The 22,277-nt window shown below is 54.1% G+C and overlaps 1 protein-coding gene across 9 annotated transcripts; it reads left to right on the top strand.

The window, feature by feature from the left end:
- Window positions 1-8,362: 8,362 nt before the first annotated feature.
- Window positions 8,363-22,223, top strand: LOC105490964 (lectin, mannose binding 1 like). 9 transcript variants are annotated; one of them, XM_071100998.1, is made up of 14 exons: window positions 8,363-9,199; window positions 12,050-12,204; window positions 12,320-12,427; window positions 12,524-12,582; window positions 13,236-13,388; window positions 14,603-14,702; window positions 15,028-15,148; window positions 15,924-15,979; window positions 16,515-16,647; window positions 16,954-17,105; window positions 18,434-18,501; window positions 19,340-19,463; window positions 20,108-20,235; window positions 21,225-21,496. In XM_071100998.1, the coding sequence occupies exons 1-14, from the start codon at window positions 8,986-8,988 to the stop codon at window positions 21,352-21,354; spliced, it is 1,701 nt and encodes a 566-aa protein (XP_070957099.1). In that variant the 5' UTR covers window positions 8,363-8,985; the 3' UTR covers window positions 21,355-21,496. The 9 variants fall into 9 exon arrangements, with proteins under 9 accessions (XP_070957099.1, XP_070957098.1, XP_011755296.2 ...); XM_071100997.1 differs by having other exon boundaries at window positions 21,222-21,496; XM_011756994.2 differs by lacking the exon at window positions 20,108-20,235 and having other exon boundaries at window positions 8,364-9,033; window positions 9,120-9,199; window positions 21,222-22,223.
- Window positions 22,224-22,277: the final 54 nt, after the last annotated feature.

Raw genomic sequence — 22,277 nt, 5'->3', positions numbered from 1 at the left:
TCTGGAAAGAAGCAGCATTTAAGCTGAGATCTGAAGCGGAATGAACAGGTTGTACGGCAGGAGTTAGCAGCATTCCAGGAAGAAATGCTGAGACTGGACGGAGGGCAGCTTTGTCAGATCTCCAAGAAGGTGGGTGAGGATGTACAAACAGCCAGGCCTGAGAGGTGAGACTGTGGCTGTGGCAAAGACTTGGCTTTTATCAAACAGAATAATGGGAAGCCAACGACAAGTTTCATCAGGAGGGTGACATGTCAGATAATCTTTTTTTTTTTTTTTTTTTTTTTTTTTTTAAACGGAGTCTCGCTCTGTCGCCCAGGCTGGAGTGCAGTGGCCGGATCTCAGCTCACTGCAAGCTCCGCCTCCCGGGTTCACGCCATTCTCCTGCCTCAGCCTCCCGAGTAGCTGGGACTACAGGCGCCCGCCACCTCGCCCGGCTAGTTTTTTGTATTTTTTAGTGGAGACGGGGTTTCACCATGTTAGCCAGGATGGTCTCGATCTCCTGACCTCGTGATCCGCCCGTCTCGGCCTCCCAAAGTGCTGGGATTACAGGCTTGAGCCACCGCGCCCGGCCATCTTTTTTTTTTTTTAAATGAAGTCCCACTCTGTCACCCAGGCTGGAGTACAGTGGTGCCATCTCAGCTCACTGCAACCTCCATCTCCTGGGTTCAAGCGATTGTCCTACCTCAGCCTCCCAAGTTACTGGGATTACAACAGGCATGCGCCACCACAGCCTGGCTAATTTTTGTATTTTTAGTGGAAACGGGGTTTCACCGTGTTGCCCAGGCTGGTCTCAAACTCCTGACCTCAAGTGATCCACCACCTTGGCCTCCCAAAGTGCTGGGATTACAGGCGTGAGCCACTGCACGCGGCCCAGATACGTGTTTTTGAAACCACCCTAGCTACTGGTAGAGGAGTTTCAGGAAGTACAGTGAGGACTGGTCCAGATGAGAGACGGTCTCCAGAGAGATTTAGCCCCAGAGCTAAAATTGACCGAACTTGGCTATGGATTCTGTGTGAGGGTGGAGGAGAGGGAGAGGCCACAGCAAGGCCTGACTGAGCAGAACGGATGCAGGGAGGGCAGCAGGGGGCATCCGCTGAGCGAGGACGGGAGACTCATGCTTAGGAGGGAGCATCACGAGCTCTGTTAAGATCATGTTAAGGTTTTTGTTATTTTGATACAGGGTCTCGTTCTGTCGCCCAGGCTAGAGTCCAGTGGTGCAAACACAGCTCACTACAGCCTTGACCTCCCAAACTGAAGCAGTCCTCCTGCCTCAGCCTCTCAAGTAGCTGGGACTACAAGTGCATGCCACCATGATCGGCTAATTTTTAAATTTTTTGTAGAGACGAGGTCTCCCTATGTTGCCTAGGCTAGCCTTGAACTCCTGGGCTCAAACGGTCCTCCTGCCTCAGCCTCCCAAAGTGTTGGGATTACAGGTGTGAGCCACCACACCCAGCCACACATTGAGTTTTAAGTGAAGCTTTGAAACTGCAAAGAAGCCGGGCGCGGTGGCTCACACCTGTAATCCCAACACTTCGGGAGGCCAAGGCCAGTGGATCACTTGAGGTCAGGAGTTAGAGACCAGCCTGACCAACATGGTGAAACCTCATCTCTACTAAAAATATAAAATTAGCCAGGGGTGGTGGGGCACACCTGTAATCCCACCTACTCAGGAGGCTGAGGCAGGAGAATTGCTTGAACCAGGGAGGCAGAAGTTGCAGTGAGCCGAGATCATGCCACTGCACTCCAGCCTGGGCAACAAGAGCGAAAGTGCATCTCAAAAAAAAAAAAGAAAGGTCAAGAAGAGGAGGTTGACCACACAAGTGCCATGTCATAAAAGCCAAGGGAAAAGAACTTCAAGAGGAGGAAGCCACCAGGGTCCCCGCCTCCCAGAAGGCACAGAGATGGAGGCTGAGTCTGCCACTTGGTTTTGTTTTATTTATTTATTTATGAAACGGAGTCTCACTCTGTCGCCAAAGCTGGAGAGCACCGGCACAATCTCAGCTCACTGCAACCTCCGCCTCCTGGATTCAAGCAATTCTTCTGCCTCAGCCTCCCGAGTAACTGGGATTACAGGTGCCCGCCGCCACGCCTGGCTAATTTTTGCATTTTTAGTAGAGACAGGGTTTCACCATGTTGGCCATGCTGGTCTTGAACTCCTGACCTCAGTGATTCATCCACCTCGGCCTCCCAAAGTGCTGTGATTACAGGCATGAGCCACTGTGCCCGGTCAAATTGCCCCTCGGGTTTAGCCACAACGCCTGTGTTGATAAGGGATGATTCCACAGTGACTAGAGAAGGGTGTGAGCAACGCAAGAGGTGGACAGTCTGGGAAATGAAGTTGTAATGGAGATGAGAGAGGAAGAGTGACAGAAGGATGTGGTAGATTTAGTTTTTTTCTTTTCTTTCTTTCTTTTTTTTTTTTTTTTTTTGAGATGGAGTCTCAATCTGTCGCCTAGGCTGGAGTGCAGTGCTGCCATCTCAGCTCACTGCAACCTCTGCCTCCCAGGTTCAAGCAATTCTCCTGCCTCAGCCTCCCGAGTAGCTGGGACTACAGGTGCCCACCACCACACCCAGCTAATTTTTGTATTTTTAGTAGAGATGGGGTTTCAGTATGTTGGCCAGGCTGGTCTCGATCTCTTGACCTCCCAAAGTGCTGGGATTACAGGCATGAGCCACCGCACCCAGCTGGTAGATTTAAGACAGCAGAGTCTTGAGCAAATTTGGCTGCCAAAGGGAAGGACATTGACCTTCAAATCGTACTGAGTACTGAGAGTAAGGCAAGAGATATAGACAGGAGGGGTGGTATATAGATGGTAGAGCCTTCCTTAGAGCAGGGGGTGGGTGGTGGGAAGCTAGAACATGGGGGAACCAACCTGAGATGGGAGAGGGATAGTCCCTCCGAAAGTGCAGAGGAGAGAGACTCAGGCAGTGGTGCACTGGTGAATGTTTAATATCCAAATCTAGGACACGGGCTGGGTGGGGTAGCTCTGATTTATAGCATTTGCTGATATCCGTGGAGTTAATACTCTCACTGTGGTCAATTTCAAGCTACCAACCTGACTTCGCTGAATACAGCGGGGGATGGGGATTCCATCAATCAGCTCTCACAGCTGGTCCAAGCTAGCCAGGGTTCAGAAACCTACAATGAAGCCCGTGGCTATAGGGTCACAACAGGGGCAAACCAAGCAACACAAGAGAGATGGGTCAGGCATAAAACAAACAGGAGTGAAAGGACAGGACTCAGCCAATGGGACCCTGAGGTTTGCAGGCCCAGGTGGCTGGATGTTCCCATTCATCTTTCCTTTTTTTTTTGAGATGGAGTCTAGCTCTTGTCACCTAGGCTGGAATGCAGTGGCATGATCTCGGCTCAGTACAACCTCTGCCTCCGGGGTTCAAGCGATTCTCGTGTCTCAGCCTCCCCAGTAGCTGGGATTACAGGTGGGATTACCACCACACCTGGCTGATTTTTGTATTTTTAGTAGAGAGAGTGTTTTGCCGTATTGGCCAGGCTGGTCTCGAACTCCTGACCTCAAGTGATCTGCCCGCCTCAGCCTCCCAAAGTACTAGGATTATAGGTGTGAGCCATTGCACCCAGCCTCTCTTTCTGTTTCTACTTGTTTTTTCCTCTTTCTTTTCTCTCATCTCTCCCTTCTCTGCTCTGGCCACCGGCTCATCACAGATGAGCAAGACATAGATCCTACCCTTAAGGAGCTTGTGAACTGATGGGGAGCCTTCTCAGGACTCAGTCTGCTGGCTGGAAAAGTGGGGGAATACCTGCTACCAGCACTCCACCAGTGGGGCAGAGGCGGTGGGAAGTGCAGGGAGGCTTCTCAGACACTCAGAGAACAGTCAGGGACAGCAAGGGCCTTCCTGGCAAAGGAAGGGCACTGCCCGGCCAAAGGTGGTGAGGTGCGACAGCAAGCTGACCAGCTTGCTGGGGCTCAGATGCCAAGGGGTGTGGCTTGGGAGCCAGCGAGGCTGAAGCCAAAGCAGGGGCCTGGACCTCACCTGCCTCTGTAGGCCCAATGAGGCGCTCAACTTTATGGGAAGATAGCCAGGAGCAATTGGGCTTAGGACAGAGGTGTGGCATGGCCAGATCTGTATTTTTTTTTGAGACGGAGTCTCGCTCTGTCACCCAGGCTGCAGTGCAGTGGCCGGATCTCAGCTCACTGCACCTCCGCCTCCCGGGTTTAGGCCATTCTCCTGCCTCAGCCTCCCAAGTAGCTGGGACTACAGGCGCCCGCCACCTCGCCCGGCTAGTTTTTTGTATTTTTTAGTAGAGACGGGGTTTCACCGGGTTAGCCGGGATGGTCTCGATCTCCTGACCTCGTGATCCGCCCGTGTTGGCCTCCCAAAGTGCTCGGATTACAGGCTTGAGCCACCGCGCCCGGCCCAGAGCTGTATTTTTTTTTATTTATTTATTTATTTATTTATTTATTTATTTATTTATTTATTTTGAGACAGAGTTTCACTCTTGTTGCCCAGGCTGGAGTGCAATGATACAATCTCGACTCACTACAACCTCTGCCTCCCGGGTTCAAGCGATTCTCCTACCTCAGCCTCCCAAGTAGCTAGAATTACAGGCATGCACCATCATGCATATTTGGTATTTTTAGTAGAGACGGGATTTCATCATGTTAGTCAGACTGGTCTGGAACTCCTACCTCAGGTGATCCACCCACCTTGGCCTTCCCAAAGTGCTGGGATTACAGACGTGAGCCACTGCACCCGGCCCAGATCTGCATTTTAGAAAGACCTTTCTCACCGCAGTCTGGGAGACAGTGAGGAGGCTGCAGTCAGCAGGTAGTGGGGAAGAGGAGGATGAAGGAGCTGCTGTCCTACTGAGCTGAGCACTGTCTGCCAGGCCCTGTTCTAAATACGTTCCATGTTACTTTTCTTTTTTTTTTTTTTTTTTTTTTTTGAGACGGAGTCTCACGCTGTTGCCCAGGCTGGAGTGTAGTGGCGCGATCTCGGCTCACTGCAAGCTCCGCCTCCCAGGTTCCCGCCATTCTCCTGCCTCAGCCTCCTGAGTAGCTGGGACTACAGGCGCCTGCCACCGCGCCCGGCTAATTTTTTGTATTTCTAGTAGAGACGGGGTTTCACTGTGGTCTCGATCTCCTGACCTTGTGATCCGCCCGCCTCGGCCTCCCAAAGTGCTGGGATTACAGGCTTGAGCCACCGCGCCCGGCCTCCATGTTACTTTTCAAACAATTCTTGGAGGTATATGCCATTAATGCCCCCATTTTACAGATAAGAAAACTAAGACTTGACAAGGTTAAGGAACCAGGTAACACAGTATGAATGGCAAGAACAAATATAAGAGCCTGCCTACGGCTAGATGTGGGGATGAGGCAGAGGGAAGGATATGGGAGCAGTTCCACTCTGGTGTAAGGGGGTGGTGCCGCCTGGGAGACCTGAGGCCTGGAGGAAGATGAAGGGGCTGGAGAAGAGGAATTCAGTTTGGAATTCCTGGGGGCCTTAGAGACATCCAAGCAGGGATATCCCCTGCAAAGAGACACATTCATTCAAGTCTTCCAGGAGAGGCTGGCTGGAAGTAGATTTGAAGGTGCGCACAGGGATGTGCTTGAAGTCAGGGCATGGAGCAGCTTGGTCAGGGAGTGTGGGGTTGGGGAGAAGCAAGCCCTGAGGCTTATGCAGGTAGGCAAGGAGAGCAGCTGGCAAGGGAGTAGTGAAGGGAGCAGCCAGGGGCAGGGGGAGAAGCAGGTAGGCCTTGGGGGGACTCAGGGTGCAGGAGGGGTCATGGAGAAAAGGTGGATGTCAGCAGCATTTCAAGTAGCAGAGACTGGGTTGAGAAGGGTCTCCTAGGACCAAAGAACAGGCATCACTGCTCAGGCCTTTGTAAGGGCGTTTTCCATGGAGTGGTGGGGACAGCAGGGGAAAGCCAGGGGCTTGAGGATCCAGTGAGGAGGCGGGGACAGAATGGACCACCTATCCACCAGCGTGGCTGTCAAGGCAGGAGGAGCAGATGGAGGCAGGTGAAGGCTTGGTGTTGCAAAATAGTATCTTTTGTTATTATTATTTTTATTTTTATTTTTTTATTTTTATTTATTTATTTTTTTTTTTTGAGACGGAGTCTTGCTCTGTCGCCAGGGCTGGAGTGCAGTGGCCGGATCTCAGCTCACTGCAAGCTCTGCCTCCCGGATTTACGCCATTCTCCTGCCTCAGCCTCCTGAGTAGCTGGGACTATAGGCGCCCGCCACTTCGCCCGGCTAGTTTTTTTGTATTTTTTGTAGAGACGGGGTTTCACCGGGTTAGCCAGGATGGTCTCGATCTCCTGACCTCGTGATCCGCCCGTCTCGGCCTCCCAAAGTGCTGGGATTACAGGCTTGAGCCACCGTGCTCGGCTTTTTTTTTTTTTTTGAGACAGAGTTTCACTCTTGTCACGCAGGCTAGAGTGCAATGGCGCGATCTTGGCTCACCGCAACCTCTGCCTCCTGGATTCAAGGGGTTCAATCGATTCTCCTGCCTCAGCCTCCTGGCTAATTTTGTATTTTTAGTAGAGACGGGGTTTCACTGTGTTGGTCAGGCTGGTCTTGAACTCCCGACCTCAGGTGATCCGCCTGCCTCGGCCTCCCAAATTGCTGGGATTACAGGTGTAAGCCACTGCACCCGGCCTGTGAAATGATTTCTTATAGCATGTCCTAACATTTCACATTTAACATTTCACAACTTTGATTTTAATCCATTTGTAAAGCTTCAGTCACTGACTCCTATTGGGAACCTCCAAAGCACAGTAAAATTTCAGCTATCCAGAATTCTTGGCAAATGAGTCATTCTGGAAAACCAACTTTTATCACGCCACTGCACTCCACCCTGGGCGACAGAGTGAGAATTTGTCTCAAAAAAAAAACAAAAAACAAATAGCTAGCTAGGCACAGTAGTGCATGCCTATAGTCTTAGCTCCTCTACGATCCTGCCATTGCACTCCAGTCTGGGTGACAGTGAGACCCTGTTTAAAAAAATAATAAAAGTAGAGAGAAGATATAAGAAACCCCTGCATCCTGCCATCCAGCTTCAGCACTTACCAACTCAAGGTCAGTTCTGTCTCATCTCTACCCCACCTGCTCCCCACAAGCCCTGGAATATTTTGAAGCAAATCCCCGACATTACAGCAATTCATCTGTAAAGCTTTTGTATGTTTCTCCAAAAGACAACACTTTAAAAACATAACCACAGGCCGGGCGCGGTGGCTCATGCCTGTAATCCCAGCACTTTGGGAGGCCGAGACGGGCGGATCACGAGGTCAGGAGATCGAGACCATCCTGGCTAACACAGTGAAACCCCGTCTCTACTAAAAAAAAAAAATACAAAAAATCAGCCGGGCGTGGTGGCGGGTTCCTGTAGTCCCAGCTACTCAGGAGGCTGAGGCAGGAGAATGGCGTGAACCTGGGAGGCGGAGCTTGCAGTGAGCTAAGATCGCACCACTGCACTCCAGCCTGGGTGACGGAGCGAGACTCCGTCTCAAAAAAATAAAAATAAATAAAATAACCACAAGCCAGGCGTGGTGGCTCATGCCTTTATTTCCAGCTATTCAGGAGGCAGGAGGATCCTTTGAGCCCAGGAGTTTGAGTCCATCCTGGGTAACATAGGAAGACACCACGTATCCAAAAAAAAAAAAGGCCAGGCGCGGTGGCTCATGCCTATAATCTCAGCACTTTGGGAGGCTGAGGCAGGCTGATCACGAGGTCAGAAGATCGAGACCATCCTGGCTAACACGGTGAAACCCTGTCTCTACTAAAAAATACAAAAAATTAACCAGACGTGGTGGCGGGTGCCTGTAGTCCTAGCTACTTGGGAGGCTGAAGCAGGAGAATGGTGTGAACCCAGGAGGCGGAGCTTGCAGTGAGCTCAGATCGTGCCACTGCACTCCAGCCTGGGCGACAGTGCGAGATTCAGTCTCAAATAAATAAATAAATAAATAAATAAATAAATAAATAAATACAATAAAAAATAAAAAACATAACCACAATACCATATTAGTCCTTAATTTTTTTTTTTTTTTGAGATGGATTTTCACTCTTGTCACCCAGGCTGGAGTGCAATGGAGCAATCTCCGCTCACTGCAACCTCTGCCTCCCGAGTTCAAGTGATTCTCCTGCCTCAGCCTCCCAAGTAGCTGGGATTACAGGCATGCACCACCACGCCTGGCTAATTTTTTTTTTTTTTTTTTTTTTAGTAGAGACGGAGTTTCACCATGTTGGCCAGGCTGGTCTTGAACTCCTGACCTCAGGTGATCCACCCACCTTGGGTTCCCAAAGTGCTAGGATTACAGATATGAGCCACGGTGCCCGTCCCTAAAATTTGTTAACAATTCTTCAGTATAGTCAAATATCCATTGTTCAAAAATATCCATTGTTCAAATTTCCCCAATATCTTTTTTTTTTGTTTTCCCAGTTGGGTTAAAATTTGGCTCCAAACAAGGTCTGCACGTTGCGTTTTTGTGCTGTCTCTAAAGACTCCCTTTCTTTTTTTCATGTAATGCATTTGTTGAGGAAACCAGGCTGCCTGGAAGGATGAGCCTGGGGGAATGAGGGAGAGGAAGAGAGGGGGCAGGGAGGAGAGAAGGATGGGTGTCCAGATAGACGTGCCACCCATGCTGGAGGACACAGGCAGGATGTGGAGGCCTGTCTCCCTAACTGGGAGGGGAGGCCAGGGCTGCTGAAGGGTGGAGCCCAACCCTGGGTGCCCCCCTCCCTCCACCACATCCAGCTGCTGGATGTGAGGGGAGATAGAAGGACGGCCTGAGTCAGGAGCAGGGGCAGAGCTCGGGTTGTCGAGGGGTCCCGCTGCTCACGTCAGACTGGAGGTGAGGGAGGGGCGGGGCCTGACAGCAGGCCTGGAAGGAACAGGATGTCTATGCTGGAGAGGGAGAGAGAGGACAGTGCCAAAACCCAGCTCCTGGCCAGTCCCCAGCTCCTCCCTGCCTGGCCCTATCCCAGGATCCTCTCCCCGGCCTCTCAGCTATGATCTACCCCAGGGCCCAGACATCAGGCGCCTTCACAATGCCGGTGGTCAGTGGTCCAGGTCCCTTGTTCTGCCTTCTCCTCCTGCTCCTGGAACCCCACAGTCCTGAGATGGCACGTCCTCCTCTGCACAGGTTTGAATACAAGCTCAGCTTCAAAGGCCCAAGGCTGGCATTGCCTGGGGCTGGAATACCCTTCTGGAGCCATCATGGAGGTGAGGGGCAGGGATGGGGACCAGCCATGCCCAGGGTCCCTCAAAGTGCTGGAGGGGCTGTGACTTGGTGGGGAGTGGGTCTGTCACAGCCATCCTCTGTCCAGGGTGGGGTAGGGCCTGGGACAGTGCCAGGCACCCCAGGACCCTTCCCAGGCTTATCTCCTGCTCCACCTCCTCAACACCCCCGACCCCTGCCCAGGCTGTTTCTCCTCTACCTCTCTGCTTCCCTGCGGCAGGACTTCTCTCTTCTCCTCTGCCTCTCCTTGGACCCCTGCCCTTCCTCTGTCTCTCTGACCTGTGAACACACAGACACATGCTCACACACTAAGTCCCAGACACACAGAAGGCAATGTGGACCAGCACAAACCTCCCCTCTCCTGGCTCCATCCCAGCAGGCCTGTGGCTGGCCATGAGAACTGGGGGCTACCTGGAGGGAGGCATCCTCATTCCAGGCGAGTGGGCACCAGCCTTTCCCTGTATGTGTGTTGTGGGTGGAAGCAGGCATGAGAGCATCTTAGCCCATAGGTTTGTGTTCAGGGACTTCCAAACCTGGACCTACAAAGAGTGTGTCTTCTACCAGATCTTGTTCCAAAAAGGATTTGTGATGATGGAACTACAAGATAGAAGGGAGCTTGCTTACATTAGGAGTGAGCAAGGACAATGAGGATTAGAGTGGAGCATGAAATAGTCTAGGAGCATGGCTTCCAAAACATAGGCTGTGAGGTCTGTCCACCTCAGAGTTAGGCCATACATTTAATTCTGAGCCTCTTAGCAGGCAAAGCAAAGATAGAAAGCAGATCAGCTGTGGATTTCTGTCTATAAGATGTGAGTTCGTGGCTAGGCACAGTGGCTCACACCTGTAATCCCAGCACTTTGGGAGGCCGAGGCAGGTGGATCAAGAGGTCAAGAGATTGAAACCATCCTGGCCAAAATGGTGAAACCCCGTCTCTGCTAAAAATACAAAAATTAGCTGGGTGTGGTGACACGCACCTGTAGTCCCAGCTCCTCGGGAGGCTGCAGCAGGAGAATTGCTTGAACCCGAGATCCTGCCATTGCACTCCAGCCTGGGCACCACAGAACCAGACTCTGTCTCAAAAAAAAAAAAAAAAAAAAAAAAGTTAGTTCTGAGAAATGGCATGATTCCTGACTAAGGCCAGGAAAAAATATCCCTTTTTATTTATTTTTTTATTTTTTGAGATGGAATTTCACTCTTGTTGCCCAGGCTGGAGTGCAATGGTGTGATCTCTGCTCACTGCAACCTCCACCTCCCAGATTCAAGTGATTATCCTGCCTCAGCCTCCTGAGTAGCTGGGATTACAGGTGCGTGCCACCACACGCAGCTAATTTTTGTATTTTCAGTAGAGACGGGGTTTCACCATGTTGGCCAGGCTGGTCTCGAACTCCTGACCTCAGATGATCCGCCCGCCTCGGCCTCCCAAAGTGCTGGGATTATAGGCGTGAGCCACTGCGCCCCCCCCAAAATATATCCCTTTAAGATGATAGGCCCTATCAGTAGGGTTTCTTCCAGTCCTCTTTCATAAAGACACAGGAGGTAACAAAAAAGTGGGCTGTTTCTCACAACACCATACCGGCCCCTGCCTCAAGACCAGGATGGCAAGCTTATACAACGCTCACTGCTCTGGGTCTTGCCAAGTCTGGGTGTCACAGATCATGTAAGGGAACAGAGGCACCTTCTCCAAGATCACCCAGTGATGTGTGCATTGTCTATTCATTCATTGGTTCACCCTGATGCTCCTCTGTGCCCAGCCCAGAGACACAGGGTAGAGCCAGGCTGAAGGGGCCCATGGTCTGGGGCAAGGTCTCACCCACAGGCCTCGTAAGGCTGAAAGCGTAGTAGACAGTGGGCAATCCTTGCCTCCTGCAAGGATTTCAGAGGCAGTGACAGCTTCCAGAGGCCCTGGGACTTGTGGCCTTGCAGCTCTGAGCCTCCCTACCCCCATCCCTGGCCTTTATAGAGCAAACAGGCGGGATTAGCAGCCTCCAGAACGTCCTGGCAGAGTCTGGGCCCTGGGCCAGGTTCCAGGCTGGCAGGTTGGAGGGTGGGGAGCGCGCTGGAGTAGGGCCTCTGAGTTCCCTGCCCCCAGTTCTTGCCAAGACTGCCTCAGTTTCTCTACCATTCCTCCGTCCTGCCATGCAGGGCTCCTTCCTCCCCACCCCACCACCGCCAGTGACAATTCTCACACACACACTCTGTCCTGCACTCTTTCATCGCCATTCTGCAGGCCGGTTCTCACCTCCGCAACTTTGCTTTCCTGCTTTCCTCACCTTGGAATGCCCCTAGGTCCTGTCCACCAGGAAGCTCCGGCCTCATTTGGCCACAGCCTAGAGTCCTGGGCCTCCTTGCAGTTACTTCTCCTAAAGTGCTCTCCTGTGTTCTGTGGTCTCAGGCACTTCCTTTTTTGTCACAAGGCCTCAGTTTCCTCATCTGAGAAATGGGAAGAGTTAGACACAAATCTCTCTCGTGGTGGAAAAAGCTTGCACTTAGGAGTCATAGGGAGCTGAATTCCATCCAATCCACTTAGTTCCTTAACTTTTCTGAGCCTCAGTTTCCTCATCTGTTAGATGCGGTCTTATAAAAACAGACAACACACACTGCAGCGAGGCTTCACTGACGACGCGGACAGTGCTGGCATTCATTGCCCTCCCCGGCAAAGGCCCCTCCAGCTGTGCTGGGCTCTGACTCCTGCTTCCCTGGCTGGCTGGTTATTTAATGGCAGGCCTTGGCGTTGTCTCTTCCTCTTCCGGGAGCCCAGCCCAGGCCGTTGAGAGAGAGTGAAGGGGGAACTAGTGTATAGTGGGGCCTGGGGCTTGAACTGCCCTGGTCCACAGATGCCATCCTGGGCCTGGAGGAAGTGCGGCTGACACCATCCATGAGGAACCGGAGTGGCGCCGTGTGGAGCAGGGCCTCTGTCCTCTTCTCTGCCTGGGAAGTAGAGGTGCAGATGAGGGTGACGGGATTGGGGCGCCGGGGAGCCCAGGGCATGGTGAGTGTCCTCTCCCAGAGCTGACAGAGCAGGGTGGGTCAGGGAGGCAGGTGATGAGCCCTGGGGTCCCAGTATCTCACACGGTTCCCTGAGCTGAGGGGCTGGCGACCTACAGGCCGTGTGGTACACCCAGGGCAGGGGCCATGTAGGCTCTATCCTCGGGGGGCTGGCCTCATGGGACGGCATCGGGATCTTCTTTGACTCCTCGGCAGAGGATACTCAGGTGCGTAGTTGTCTCCTGCCTGCCAGCCCCCCTCCTGCCCACACCCTCCCCCTCCCGCCGTGGCCGCAGCTCAGGCTGCTTCTCATCTCCCTGCAGAACAGTCCTGCCATCCGTGTGCTGGCCAGCGATGGGCACATCCCCTCTGAGCAGCCTGGGTAAGGGCCTGTCTAGACCGACCCCTCACCTCCATTTTTGCATTGGGAGGGGCCCATCCCCCCCATCCGAGCCCCTGCCCCAGCCTACTCCAGCAGGGGGCCCACCCTCCCAGAGCTGCCATCCTTGCTGGACTCTCACTCAGGCGAAGCCCACACCCATGGGGCTTGATTCCTGCAACCCAACAGCCCCAGGTGAAATGACACAGGCTGTGGCCTGTGATGAGTATCTTCACTCCCATGATCTCATCCCATCTCCAATACCCTCCATAAGTGGGGGTTATTCGTCCCATTTACAGGTCAGGACATTGAGCCCCAGAGAGGGGAAGGGACGTGCTGTGGGCAGAGCTGAACTTTGAGCCCAGACTTACTCCTGAAGGGTCCCCGCTCTTCCCTGCTTAGCTGTCCCTTCGCTTTCCCAGATGATTTGGCTTCTGTCCCTCCCCAGCCGCCCGGATGCCTCCTCAGTAGCTGGGCCGGTTTGTCAGTGTCTCTCAGCAACCTTCTCTCGGCTCATAACAATTAGAGTAATTGCCTGCATTTACGGAGTGAGCTGACTATATGCCAGGCCCAGCACCACGTCCTTCTCATTTACTGTCTTAGTTAACCCTCATAACATTGTTATGAGGTCGTTCCAATTACCGTCCTCATTTTAGAGATGGCAACACTGGGGTTTGGAGAGATGAGATGGCTTGCCCAAGGTCACACAGCTCGGGGCACAAACCCAGGTGGCTGCTCTGGTGCTGGCTTCTCCCCTGCCCTGTGCTGCCTCCCTCTTGGCGGAAGGCGGCACTGTCAGACGCTCTGCTGTGAGTACCTGAGGTGTCCAGAGACACTCAGCGTTTAACACTCTTCTCCTGACTCCCCAGAGCCTGCCATGCCGACCCGTCAGGGAGGCAGCCTGGTCACATTGTCCTTGGCTGCCAGGACATGTCCAGGTCATCCGTCCTGAGTCAGCTGGGAGAGGAAGGGGAAGCCAGAGGCACAGGGGACTTGGAGTTTAAGAGAAGAAGGAGGGAGGGGCCAGGCGTAGTGTTTCACGCCTATAATCCCAGCACTTTGGGAGGCTGAGGCGGGCGAATCACCTGAGGTCAGGAGTTTGAGACCAGCCTGGCCAACATGGTGAAACCCCGTCTCTACTAAAAACAAAAAAAAAATTTAGCCGAGTATGGTGGCAAGCACCTGTAATCCCAGCTATTCGGGAGGCTGAGGCAGGAGAACCACTTGAACCCAAGAGGCAAAGGTTGCAGTGAGCTGAGATTGTGCCACTGCACTCCAGCCTGAGCAACAGAGCAAGACTCCATCTCAGAAAAAAAATAAAGAGAGAGAGAGAGAGAAGGAGGAGGGAGGGACGGGTGATAGGACGAGGGTGATAGGTGGGTCAGAGGGATGGAGGGCAGAAACTGCATTGTTAGTCCAGGCCTTTGTCCCCTTGAGGACGGGCCACAGGGAGGCCCCTGGTCCCTTCTGTAAATCCAAGTCCCAACACTCTGCCAGGCAGGGCTTGCTTCCCCTGCCCCTCTCTCTTCTGCCAAGGGAGCAGGCTACAAGAAGGGAGACTCAAGCTAGACAAGGTACCTATCCCATGCCAGCTCACCCAGCGGAAAGGGAGGTGGCACAGCAGATCTGGGCAGAGTGGCTTCTGGGACTGCCCTTACTGGCCAGGCCTTGAGTCCTGTATATCCTCAACTGGATTCCAACTGCCCACAAAGGCCAGGCACAGTGGCTCACTCCTACAATCCCAGCACTTTGGGAGCCAAGATGGGTGGATCACTTGAGGTCAGGAGTTCGAGACCAGCCTGACCAAAAATGTGAAACCCCATCTCTACTAAAAATACAAAAATGAGCCAGGTGTGGTGGTGCATGCCTGTAGTCTCAGCTACTTGGGAGGCTGAGGTGGGAGGATCACTTAAGCCCAGCAGGCAGAGGTTGCAATGAGCCACAACTGTACCACTGCACCCCAGCCTGGGCAACAGAGTGTGACTCTTTCTCAAAAACAAACAAATGAACAAACTGCCCACAGGTATGGAGCCAGCCAAGTGCTGGGCTCCTGTCATTGGGACTTCCGGAACCGGCCACACCCCTTCAGAGCACGGATCACCTACTGGGGGCAGAGGCTGCGCGTGAGTCACTTCCTGCTTCTGATAGGGCTCTGAGTTACAGAGCTGCTGTGTGTGCGTGCCCATGGCCCCAACATACCAGTGCCTGTGACACCACGTGAGGCCCCTAGCACACACGGGCCAACATCCACAGGGGATCCCTACTCAGAATCCTAACACTCACCCAGAGCACATACATGTAAGGGCTCACATGAGACCAGGAGTGCTGGTCACCTCCATGCCATTCTGATACCAAGCCCTAGGGCCACCTGCCCTCCTATGGCCAGGGGAGCCAGGGAGTCAGAGGTAGGGACAACCCCCTACCGCTCACTCCCTCTGTGTCCCTCAGGTGTCCTTGAACAGCGGCCTCACTCCCAGTGATCCAGATGAGTTCTGTGTGGATGTGGGGCCCCTGCTTTTGGTCCCTGGAGGTTTCTTTGGGGTCTCAGCGGCCACCGGCATCCTGGCAGGTGAGGATCCCACTGGTCAGGTAAGAGCAGAAGGGCAGTGATGAATGAATCACCCTGAGCACACCTTCTAAAGCGCACTGGGGTGGCATCAGCCACTTCACCACATGACCTGGGCCTCCACGCCCCTTGGGAGAAGTCACGTCTGCCTTGAGACTTGCAAGTCTCAAATGGGATAAAACAAGAGAAACTTTGATTTCAGTGCTGTCCCCATAAGTGCCCCTAGCTGGGAGCTGTGGGACAAGTGGAAGACAGACAGCAAGGAGGGACATTTAGGAAAATGGAGCAAAGAGATGTGATGCCATGGAGAGTCCACAGAGGATCCCACAGTGGGAAAGCCGAGGGAAACCAGAGCGTGGGAGTCCTTGAATGCCAGGACCTTAGTCTGGTTTCTGAGGAGGAGAGTGATATGGTCAGAGCTATGCTGGAGAGGTGGCCACCGCGCAGTTGCTACTACCAGTAGCCACTGTGCTCTGGGGGCCTGAGGGTGTCACTTGGTTTGCTGCCATGGCTGTAGCCCAGAATGTTTTGGGATCATCCAGTTCTGCCACTCACAGGGGCCTGCCTCTGACTGAGTGTGAGGTTCAGCCCTCACCACCCACCCATCTACCTGTCAACCCTCACATCTTTCCTATGAAGTGAGCAAGACAAGCATCAGGTGATGGCCCAAAGTCACCCCTCTTGCCTCAGTGGGATATCATGGCAGTGAAGGTGGAGGCTGAGCAAGGGGGCTGCTGGGTGGAGGGGTCTTACTTCTCCTTCATCTGTCCCCTTCCAGATGATCATGATGTCCTGTCCTTCCTGACTTTCAGCCTGAGTGAGCCCAGCCCAGAGGTGATGCCAGCCCTGGCCTACCTGGGAATGGCAGCCCAGGGACCCTGCCCTTGCCCATGTCATGGTGCCCTCAGACCTGCCATTCCAGCCCTTACCTCCACCTGGCCTCTGAGCTCTGCTCAGGCCAGACCTTGTGCTGGGCAGTGCTGTGGGCCAGGCCCGGTCTGCAAGGCCTCACAGGCTGGCTGGCTCAGGCTGTGACATTACAGTTCAGAGTGATCAGTGCCAGGTCTCAAAAGGCACAGGGGGCTGTGGGAGCACAGAGGAGGGGTCCCAACAAGCCAGGGGCTCAAGGAAGGCTGCCTGGAGGAGATGAGCTTAAAGGAGCCACGGATCAGCACATACAGGCCTGAGGCCACAGCAGGGAGGGAAGAGGGTGGGGATCTGTGTGAAGGCAGAACTCAGAGGGCTGGAAACTGCAGGGCCAGATGGCCAGGGAGGGAGACTGGGCTCGTGGGGAAGCCTGTGGGAAGGCTCCCCTCGCCTCTGGATGTCCCATGGGTTTGGGGCCCGACTTTCTGTCTTCCTCCCCCAGGTTCCCCCTCAGCCCTTCCTGGAGATGGAGCAGCTCCGTCTGGCGAGGCAGCTGGAAGGGCTGCGGGCAAGGCTGGGCCTGGGCACCAGGGAGGATGTAACTCCAAAGTCAGGCTCTGAAGCTCAAGGAGAAGGTAGGGACTGAGAGAGCAGGCAGGTGGCACCCATCTGAGTGTCACAGCATCCTCCACCCTTATGACCAGGAGTCCTTTAATCAGAAGGGAAACTGAGGCCTGAGGAGGCCATATCTAAGCAGGCCCTGGGCCCAACTGTTCTGTCCTATCCCCACCTTACCACTCAGACTCATTTTCCAGGAGAGGGTCTTAGAGGCAGCAGCCACACCTTCTGGCACCTCCTCCAAGAAGCCCCCCCAAAGATAAGATAGGCTGTGTTATGCCACCATGGCTGGCTGCCCATCCCAGCTCTGCCCTAATCCCCAGGGGAAAGGCTCTTTGACCTGGAGGAGACGCTGGGCAGACACAGCCAGATCCTTCAGGCTCTGCGGGGTCTCTCCGAGCAGCTGGCCCAGGCTGAGAGGCAATGGAAGCAGCAGCTGGGGCCCCCAGGCCAAGCCAGGCCTGATGGAGGCTGGGTAAGTAGCCCCACAGGCATCCAAGGCTCCACCTGCGGGCCTGAAAGAGGAGCAAGCACTGTAGTAAGCAACTGGTCTCCCTAAGGCCTGGAGGGAAAGGAGGGCAGGGATGAAATGCTGCAGGTCACAGGATGGGGTACGGCAGAATGCGGGATGGCATCTCTGCACAACCAAATGCGCACGGGGCTGGGGCTGAGGCTGGGGCTGGGGAGAGGAGATGCTAGATATTTGGACTCGGCTCTGTAGATGAATGACAGAAATAGACTAGGTGCTAATTTGCATGTAGCTTCACATGCAATTTGCATACGGCTTGCTTAATGCTCAGTTGCACCAGAAGCCTCATTTCATCTCCATTGCCATCTGGCTCCTCCCCCAGGGAGTCATGCCTCGGGTCATGCCCAGCCTGGGGGCCTGAGAGCTAAACTCAGCCAAGGTGTTAGATACTGGGCAGAGGAGGCCAGCAGCTCTTGCGGGCTTTGCTGGACTCTGACAGCTCGAGGTTTTAATCTTGTGTCAGAGCAGCTTAGGCTGGGCTGCTAGTGTGGGGAAAAGGGGAGGGGACTCACACTCCAGCGCCAGGCCTCTCTGATCCTACCCTCAGGCCCTGGACACCACTCAGTAAGACAGGGACCCAAACACTGGGTGTTGACCAGCACTGGCCCCAGCTTGGATAGTGCCCTGGGCGAACCAGGAAAGAGAGGACTGGGCTGGGCCTCTGCCTCCTTCAGGGGACAGAACCACTTTTAGAAGGGAGAGGTATTTTGGCCTGGCGTGGTGACTCACGCTTGTAATCCTAGCACTTTGGGAGGCCAAGGCGGGCGGATCACGAGGTCAAGAGATCGAGACCATCCTGGCCAACATGGTGAAACTCTGTCTCTACTAAAAATACAAAAATTATACAAAAATTAGCTGGGCGTGGTGGCATGCGTCTGTAGTCCCAGTTACTTGGGAGGCTGAGGCCAAAGAATCGCTTGAACCTGGGAGGCGGAGGTAGCAGCGAGCTGAGATTGTGCCACTGCACTCCAGCCTGGCGACAGAGCAAGACTCCATCTCAAATAAATAAGAAGGGAGAGGTATTTTGAGAAAACCCTGAAGTGGCCACTGTTGGGAGGAAACCACCACCCCTGGGGAGAGGGGTGTGAGTGGAGGGGGAATGCAGGAAGCCCCTGTGGATGAGGTCAGAGAAACACAGTGTGTCCAAATAAGGAAGGCCTGGCAATCTGGGAAGGCCTCTGGAAGGAAGAGGCTGCAGTGAACCTGGGAAGGTGGGCTCTGACAAGAGAGGGGCTGTGTCCTGGGCCCTAGACAAGAGGCTGGCCCTCCTGCAGGACTCTGCTAAGGTCGATGCCCTGCTCCATGGACAGAGGACTCTGCTCCAGGCCCTGCAAGAGATGAGGTAAGGGACTCGGTGGGGACCCCTCCACTACCTTGTTTCTCTGCCTGAAGTTCCTCCATTAGCCCTTCATTCTTTCCATCATTTCCTGAGTGCCCAGCACACAGCCTGTCAATTGGAAGGGCTGGGGGTGGAGTTAGGTTTGTTGAGTTGACTTGAATTTAACTGAATCAAGTTTAATGTTTTGCAAGTCCTTGTTGAAAAGCAATTCTCTCCAGGAGAAGCCCATCATGAAGGCCGCCTCAGACACTCCCACCCTCAGGAGGGTTAAGAAATCTGAGCGTTCCTTCAGTGGCAGCTCTTGGGATGAGGGGCATTTTGATGGGGGCTCTTGGAGAGGGAGCACAGCCAAGACCAGACCAGCTGGAGGAGGCAGTCCCTGACTTGGTTTTGTGCCCGCATTAGCTTCCTGTTATCCCACTCTAGGCTGGATCTCTGGAGCCCTGGGGGTTGGGGGAGTTCTGGGGATGCCGTGGAGGAGGCATGCGTCCCAACCTGAAGCCTAAAGCCCCCCTGTACACACAGAGCTAGATGGCTAGGGTTGGGGGTGGAGAGGCACCTAGATGAGAAGAAGGAAAGGAGTTAAATCCAGGATGGAAGGCAGAGCCAGGGACCCTGGGGTCGACACAGATAGCTTTAGGGAGATCTTTATCTGAGCTAAAGTCTCAGGATCTAGGAAGAAGGTTGGAGGAGAAAAGACCAGTCCCCAAGAAGGGGCCCCATGGATGGTACCTGTTCCTCACCCATGTGCTGCCCCTGGGGAGATGGGAAATGATTAGGCCATTTGCGTGGAAGCAAAAGAGGTAATGAGTCATCTTACTTGGTTTCCACCCCCGATTAGGGATGCAGCTGTCCGCATGGCCGCAGAAGCCCAGGTGTCCTACCTGCCTGTGGGCACTGAGCATCATTTCTTAGAGCTGGACCACATCCTGGGCCTCCTGCAGAAGGAGCTTCAGGGCCCAGCGGTGAGGGGGAAGTAGTGGGGAGCATGGGGTCCCCAACCCTGATGTCTGGGCTCAGCCACCCTTCTTCTAGCACTTTGGCAGCCCCGAGCCATCCTGCCTTTGCCCTCCCCTCCCAGGACTGCTGGCAAGAACATCTGTGCCTGTGTCAGTGTCTGTATGTGCATGCATACATGCCAGCACACATCTCATCTTCTCTCTGCCCTCTCTGCTCTCTGGAGAGTCCCACAGACTCAGCACCAGCAGGGCCCTGGACACCCCTCAATCCAAATGGGGTGGGCCGTGTCCAAGATCATTGAGTCCAGTGGTGGAATCGGATCTTCCCCATGCCCTGTCCCATCCTCGTTCCCTCGCCCTCACCCTGCTCACCCTGTCTTTGGCTCTCTACTTCTCTCTTTCTCTTCTCTTGAGCCCTGGGCCCCTTGATGATCCCAGGCCTTCCCAGCTGTTCCCACAAATGCAGCCATGGGAGCTGGGGTGGGGGAGGCAGCTTTGTACACTGCCCCCTCTCCAAGTTCCCTGGATGAGAGCCAGGACACCCCAAGCCTGGGGAAAGGAAACGGAGCATGCACATGGCCTAGATTCCAGGTCCTCCCCCTCCTTTTGAGTAAGAAACTAAGCTAGGACCTTAGACTTTCCCCTTTCAGAAGGCAGCGGCCAAGGCCCCCCGCCCACCTGGCCAGCCCCCAAGGGCCTCCTCGTGCCTGCATCCTGGCATCTTCCTGTTCTTCCTCCTCATTCAGACTGTAGGCTTCTTCAGCTACGTGCACTTCAGGTGGGCCACCCTGTGAGTAGGACTTCCCACAGCACTGGCATCTCCTGATTCTCAGCTATAGCCATTGGATTTAGGAGAGGGGACACTTCAGCCCAGAGGGGACCTGCCCAGTCCCCAAATCACAAAGAGCACAGTGCAGGATAGGGCCCATTCTCTCACCAAGCACCACTGACCACCTGCTCATCCCCCAGCCCCATCTGGGTCCTGCTCTCATGGAGCTCACTCACACAGGTCTAACTGACCCTGTGTAGTCAATGCCATGATGTTAGGAAGCTGAGGGGCTACAAGAATGCAGAACACACTTGACCCCCCTTGGTTAGGGAATCAACCTGGAAGGGACATTTGATATGGTCATTAAGGTGACTAGGAGTTTTCCACCCTGACAAGATAGGTAAAGGCATAGAGGCAGAGGGAACAGCATGAGAAAAGGCAGGGAGGTATGAGAAAAACATAATATTTTAGAGACAAAGTGGCAAGTTCAGTAGTGTTGGAGCAAAGGACAGGACCTTTGTGAAATTGGGCAGAGATCTGAAAAAGTGAGAGGAGGTCACTAGTTTTGCCTGGTGTGTGTTTGCTGAATGAACGTGCACCATTTAGAGATGTGGGGTGTGCTAAGGGCCTCAGCAATGAGACTGACAATCTTTGTTGGTGGAATTTCAAGACAAGAAGAGTCCGTGTGGGCTGGGATGGTCCTGGAGGAGGAGTAAAATGAGCTAAGCTTTAAAAAGCACAAGGTGGAAATGCTCACAGGCTTCAGCACATGCACAGGAGTGCAGTGGTGGCAATCAGCCTGGAGCCACTAGGACAGACCTTACATGCCCAGGGGGAAAGCGTGGACCATATGCAGCAGGCCAAAGAGCCGCAGAAAGTCCAAGAACAGGGGAGGCTGTGGTGCAGTGAGTGTAGCAAGACAAGCACGAGAGTCTTGGTTTTTCAAAAGACCATAAAGGAGAGATGCAAGTAGCCTGTAACCTTTTCTCTCGCAGCAGGCAGGAGCTGAACGAGAGCCTGCAGGAGTGTCTGTCCACAGGCAGCCTTCCTCTGGGTCCTGCACCACACACTCCCAGGGCCCCGGGGATTCTCAGGAGGCAGCCTCTCCCTGCCAGCATGCCTGCCTGACCCACCTCAGAGCCTGCTTTGCATCACTGGGAAGCAGGCAGTGTCTGGGGTGGGTGCTTGATCAGCATCCTCTTCGTCTGGGTGCCCAGCTCCCACCCACACCTGAGCTTTCAGCACACTCCCATCTTATTAAAGGTGATTTCCCTCTCCCCATGCTGTGATATGCTGGTCTTCTTTCCAGCCTCACCCTAATCTCTGTGAAGGCTTCCACCCCTTCTGAGTAGCTGGCTAGGAGCGCACTCCAAGCAGGCAAGGAGGCCAAGGCCTGGCTTAACCTCCAAAAGACCAGATACCCACGGGCTTTGAACCCTCGATTATGGAGGAAAAGAGAGCCATGACTGTATATAATTCTGTCCTCAAATTCACCCAGAACAGAGAGCAGTGTCCGTCCTAAGTCCCTCCAGCTCAGCCAGCATCACTGAGCAGCTCTCTCCCTCCCCACTCCTAACTGCTCCAGGGGCAGCAGGGGTGGCGCGTGACAGAGCAACCCTGAGAGGCCAACTCGCGGAACCATAACTGGGATTCCCGCTCGCGCCCTCAGGTCTCCCTCCCTTTTCCAGCGTCAAGCTCTTTGGGCAGCTGCTGGGTTCAGTGAGTTGGGTGGGCGGGGAGAATGAGGGGCGCCCAAGGCTGGGTTTTTACCCCTTGCTGCTACCTGGATCTCCCAGCTGAAATTCCAGTTATTAGTGGCCCAGGAGAGGAGAAAGTTGGAAGACGCTAGGGAACAGGGTTCCAGGAGTGTATCAGCTCAACCCCTCTCCCGGGAGAGCGACCCCACCACCGCAGGCCCTAATCCGCTGTCAGCAGTGCCCAGCGGAGCTCGGCGTTGAAGGAGGCACGTGGGGGAGGCGGGAGTGGGGAGCAGGCACGTGGTCCAGCCTTCTCAGCCCCGTGCTGCCCCCCGCCCCCCGTGAGGAGGGGTT

Source organism: Macaca nemestrina, chromosome 7, assembly GCF_043159975.1.
Source record: "Macaca nemestrina isolate mMacNem1 chromosome 7, mMacNem.hap1, whole genome shotgun sequence".
Taxonomy (NCBI): Eukaryota; Metazoa; Chordata; class Mammalia; order Primates; family Cercopithecidae; genus Macaca; species Macaca nemestrina.
Note: the sequence above shows the minus strand (reverse complement) of the source record. Positions and strands in the feature narration are given on the sequence as shown.

Excerpts from the sequence above, each read along its gene's own strand:
- LOC105490964 (XM_011756989.2), top strand. The coding sequence starts at position 8,986 with ATGATCTACCCCAGGGCCCAGACATCAGGCGCCTTCACAATGCCGGTG. Across the intron at positions 12,428-12,523 it reads CCTCGGCAGAGGATACTCAG|AACAGTCCTGCCATCCGTGT; the intron begins GTGCGTAGTTGT and ends ATCTCCCTGCAG. Across the intron at positions 17,106-18,433 it reads CCAGGCCTGATGGAGGCTGG|GACTCTGCTAAGGTCGATGC; the intron begins GTAAGTAGCCCC and ends GCCCTCCTGCAG.